Here is a 4639-nt window from a genome sequence, read left to right on the forward strand (position 1 = left end):
ATTAATATAATAACCTAATATAATTATTTGATGAAACATGCAATAGTGTCGGTAACGTAGCTTTGATTTTCAATCAACTAGTTTAAAGACAAAATGACAAAGCCAAATAATCAGATTATACATCACGAAGAAGCATACCTTTTCCATCATCGACACTCGACATGCAATAGCACAAAAATACTATTCAGGCATTATATGGAAAAGGTTAATTTGGACCAACAGTGCATGGGAAAGGGCTTTTATGTGCGATAGTGACAAAGGGCTACTTCAGACAATAGTTCAAATCAGATATTTGGGCCAATAGTGAAAAGGGGCCAAATTGGAAGATAGCAGGAAGGGCCATTTTTAGCGAAAATGCAAAGGGGCTGTTTCGGGCAATAGTACAAAATTACTAAAGCGATAAATGAAAGGTGCGCTATTGAACCTGATACATAGAAAGGCAGATAAAACGGTTATCTTGTGAAATTACAAGATGTGTGAGAATAATTGCTGATATATGATTTGCACACGTGATTTATACGGGAGTGTTAGGTGATGTGGATGGGTTGTGTTCACAGATGTAGGGATAACTATCACCACATACTTCGTCATTCATCTTGACCCCATTGAACAAGACACAGTCTTCGCCGCTCCACATGTTGGTCAAACGATGGTCATCGTCAGGCTGGTCCTGGTCCCACATGGTGTTATCGGCGAGGACTTGACCATCGACATCGGCCCAGCGGTACGTCCCTTCCTCCGCCTGGTCATTCAGACCGGTCCACATCCACGAGAGCGACCCCGTGGCGGCGAAGTTGTAGTGCGCAGTCAGGAAGCTGCGGACAACTTCGAGCTCGCTCTCAGAGTCGAACTGGACCAGATGTCCTCCAAGAGCCTGGCAGTCTTCCTTAGCCTTGGCCCATGAGGCCTTTTTGGGTGAGTAGATGTAGCATGACGTCTGACCTAGACTTAGGATTCGGTTCGGCCAGTCAGCGGGGCAGTTGTCTGGAGAAAACATATTTTCATTCATATGTCAAATTAGGAATCGACCATGATGCAAATCAATTTTGTAATGATAATTATGTCTACCAGGGGCGTACGCAGGATTTTTTGAAGGGGGGGGGTTTTAAAATATTTTGCTCCCGAAAATTTGAAAATCGCGCCGGCCGAAAAGTCGCTCAGTGGGGGGGGGGGGGGGGGGGGGGGGGGGGGGGGGGGGGGGGTAAGGGGGAAGCGGACACTTTTTTTTTTTTTTTGGAGGTCAAAAAAAATCGCAACGACTCAGCCAGCCGAAAAGTCGCTCAGTGGGGGGGGTGGGGGGGGGGGGGGGGGGGGGGGGGGGGGGGGGGGGGGGGGGGGGGGGGGGGGGGTAAGCGGAACATTTTTTTTTTTTTTTTTGGTCTCGAATTTCATAATTTGACATTTTTTGTCGTTGGGGGGGGGGGGGGGGGGGGTAGGTCACCTTATTTAGGTTAGCCGTGGGTATAAGCGGACACATTTTTTTTTTTTTTTTTGGTCTCGAAATTTCATAATTTGACATTTTTTGTCGTTGGGGGGGGGGGGGGGTAAGGTCACCTTATTTAGGTTAGCCGTGGGTATAATTTTTTTTTTTTTTTTTTTTTTTTTTTTAAATAATAAAAAAAAAAAATAAAAAAAATAAAAAAATAAAAAAAAAAGGGGGGGGGGGGGGTGGGGGGGGTTTAGGTTTTTTAGGGGGGGTTTACATACATAAAAATACCAAAGGGGGGGGGGGGGGTTTGAACCCCCAAAACCCCCCCCCCCCCCCCCCCCCCCCCCCCCCCCCCCCCCCCCCTGCGTACGCCCTGATGTCTACAATAACAGTTTCAAGAGCTAATGATATAGTCTCTCTCGCCAGAGCACTTCTTTAAAGCTCATCCGTACTAGTTTATAGGAGGGATTAGACTACCCTGCATGGTCACTGTATGGACAGGTGGTTATCTCATCAACTCAGCTTTTAATTAACACAAGAAAAAGAGGATCATGGGGGACCATTGGTCGCCGATTAGGCATTGTTTTATAAAGAGGGATCGAGCAAGTAGCTACAAGTAGGACAGTGTGGCTTTAAATCATTTTGATGAACCTGGCAAGGGTGCTATATCATGTACACATTTCTTGTTTTTAGATGCGCCACCCAGTTGATCGATGTGTTGATACGAAAACGCAATAAAACTTTAATATATCTTACAAGCTCCGCACGATTCCACCAAAGAGAAGAGTGCCGAGGCCGCTTCTTTATTGACCGTTTCCGTCCGAGAGAGGGCGATGTCACAGCTCACCAACAGCACAACCGCGACGGTGATTGTTCCCCAAAGCATAGTGACGTATCTAATTTAAATTAATAATAATAGGTCCATTTATTAAAGTGCAGCTACTATATTCATAATACTCCACTGCGCCTCTAGACACAGAAAAATTATCATAACAATTGTGAGGGAAATGGAAATCGATATAATAGAACCAAATCAGGAGGAATCTTAAATACGTCTTTTATATTACTCAAGTCTTTAAACTAATCACGTTTATTTTTCCTATTTAAGTTTAGAAGAGTGATACTGGCCTGAAAATATGTCTTGACATAGATTAGAACATTTAAAAAATGTATAGCCGTAGTAGCCTTTCCTATACAGTATCCAACAAAAGATCCCCTTACAAAAAGTTTAAAATTCTAAAGTACTAAAATCATTTAGGTCTTACAGCAATGATAAGGTATACATTCTGTCATAATTGTATCGGAACAAAACATGTATTTCATTACACGGAGTATAGCATACTGAGGAGCAGTGGCCGCGATCCAGGAGGCCGGGGGGTGCCGGGTGGGGGGCCGCCGGGAAAAAAATGTGTATTTTTACATTTTTTAACGTTAACTTTTCCTCTTTTTTTTGGGGGGGGGGATGCCCCCCCCCCCTGGCGCTCAAAAGGGGGTGGGGTGCAATTTTTCAAATTTTCGAGGGCCCCCCAAAAAAGATAGTGCTCACTACTCCCCTCGGGTATAATACGACTACGGACGATGCGACTGAAATATTAACGTGTGTGCAAAATACGCGAAACCGAAGCGTAAGCAGAACTTCGGTCTGTTTCGCGAACGCTAGCGCACGCTGACTGTTTATCAAGTCCTTTCGTTTTCGTGCAGTTGTCCAAAAGAAGTCTTAGATGGCGTTAACCAATATTTACCATGCTACACCCCCTTTAAAAGTCAACGCTGATAAGAGGAGCAGGATAATATCAAAGACATATTGGTTATCTCTACACTGATTACAACTAATTTTGCGATTTTAATCATAATGGTGACAATATAAATTATTCGCATTGATAAAACTGACATTTATTTCAACAAGTATATAAACTACAATAGTGTATACTCGCTTTTTTGCTACTTTTCCACAATTATCATTCATGCGATAATACCTTTCGAATGGCTTTAATATTTTGTACCTACACATATTATATCACAGAATGTCAACGTTATCATCACTTTATGATTTTGCTTTTTTAATACCACTCTACAAAAAGTTGTATAGTAATATTCCACTTTTTGTTATCAACGGGTGTAGTCACTATTATTGGATACTATATATAACAATAATGATAATACAATATTGGATTTTATGTAGCGCACATATCCACCATGCAAGGTGCTCAAGGCGGCGCTCCAACATTATCCCAGCTCTGCTAGGCAGTCGATTACGTAGCTCACACCATTCAAAGAAATCCTTCCTACCGGTACCCATTTAACACCTGGTTGGAGAGGGGCAAATGCATATTGATATCTTGGCAAAGGACATTAATGCCGTGGCGGGACTCGAACCACAAACAGTCCAGCGACGTTTCCACGAAACCTTTACAGCGCCACCTCTACTACGTACAATTATTGTAAAGAGGGATGATAGCAAAAAAATCGTTAAAAACTCACCTGTCCTGAGAGAAATGCTGTATAAGACGTTGAAGGGCTCAATCCTTGTGATGTCAAATGCTTCGATGTTTCACGGTTTTATAACCGGGAGGAAGATCAGAGGGTTTTATTTAATCACTTTACACCATCCTTTTTCGATTACGATATAAATGGCTATGTTTACATTCAGGAGCGCGCCACCGGATTATATGCGTTATGAATATTGATTGGAGGAATTACTGATTTTTTCAGCGTTATTTGATTTATTGATATTTCTAAGGCTGGGGCGCGGGAGATGGAAAGGCACGAACATTAATATTTACTGATTCAACAATAGATCCGTTCTCGCACCATCACTCATCATTAACGTGGCACAATAAAGACAGGTAAAGAAATATATAGAGGGTGGGTAGAAAAATATAGATTGAGAGAGACAGAGAGAGAGAGAGAGAGATTGAAAAAGAGGGAGGAATTGTGTATACACCAATTTAAAACAAAACATAGAAATTGGAGGAAGAGTAATGAAGAGATTAAATAGAAGGGATGGACAAACGATTAAGGTATTAAACAATACCGACTTTAAAAGAAGGTATGAACAACAACAAAAAACCGAAATAAAGAGAGAGAGAGAAAGGGGGAAATAGAGAGAGTAGAATAGGTAGATACGGTGAGAGAAAGAATTTATATATTTAACATTATCATCATCATCGGTAGTAAAAGTAGTAGTAGAAGTAGAAGTAGTAGTAGTAG

The 4639-nt window shown here is 41.9% G+C and overlaps 1 protein-coding gene across 1 annotated transcript; it reads right to left on the minus strand.

The window, feature by feature from the left end:
* Nucleotides 1-497: 497 nt before the first annotated feature.
* Nucleotides 498-4219, minus strand: LOC115927347 (C-type lectin domain family 17, member A-like). Its single transcript, XM_030993126.1, has 3 exons — nucleotides 3911-4219; nucleotides 2186-2325; nucleotides 498-984 (listed from the first exon to the last, which is right to left on the minus strand). The coding sequence occupies exons 2-3, from the start codon at nucleotides 2313-2315 to the stop codon at nucleotides 515-517; spliced, it is 600 nt and encodes a 199-aa protein (XP_030848986.1). The 5' UTR covers nucleotides 2316-2325; nucleotides 3911-4219; the 3' UTR covers nucleotides 498-514.
* Nucleotides 4220-4639: the final 420 nt, after the last annotated feature.

The sequence above is a fragment of the Strongylocentrotus purpuratus genome, unplaced genomic scaffold, assembly GCF_000002235.5.
Source record: "Strongylocentrotus purpuratus isolate Spur 01 unplaced genomic scaffold, Spur_5.0 spur5_scaffold_20, whole genome shotgun sequence".
Taxonomy (NCBI): Eukaryota; Metazoa; Echinodermata; class Echinoidea; order Camarodonta; family Strongylocentrotidae; genus Strongylocentrotus; species Strongylocentrotus purpuratus.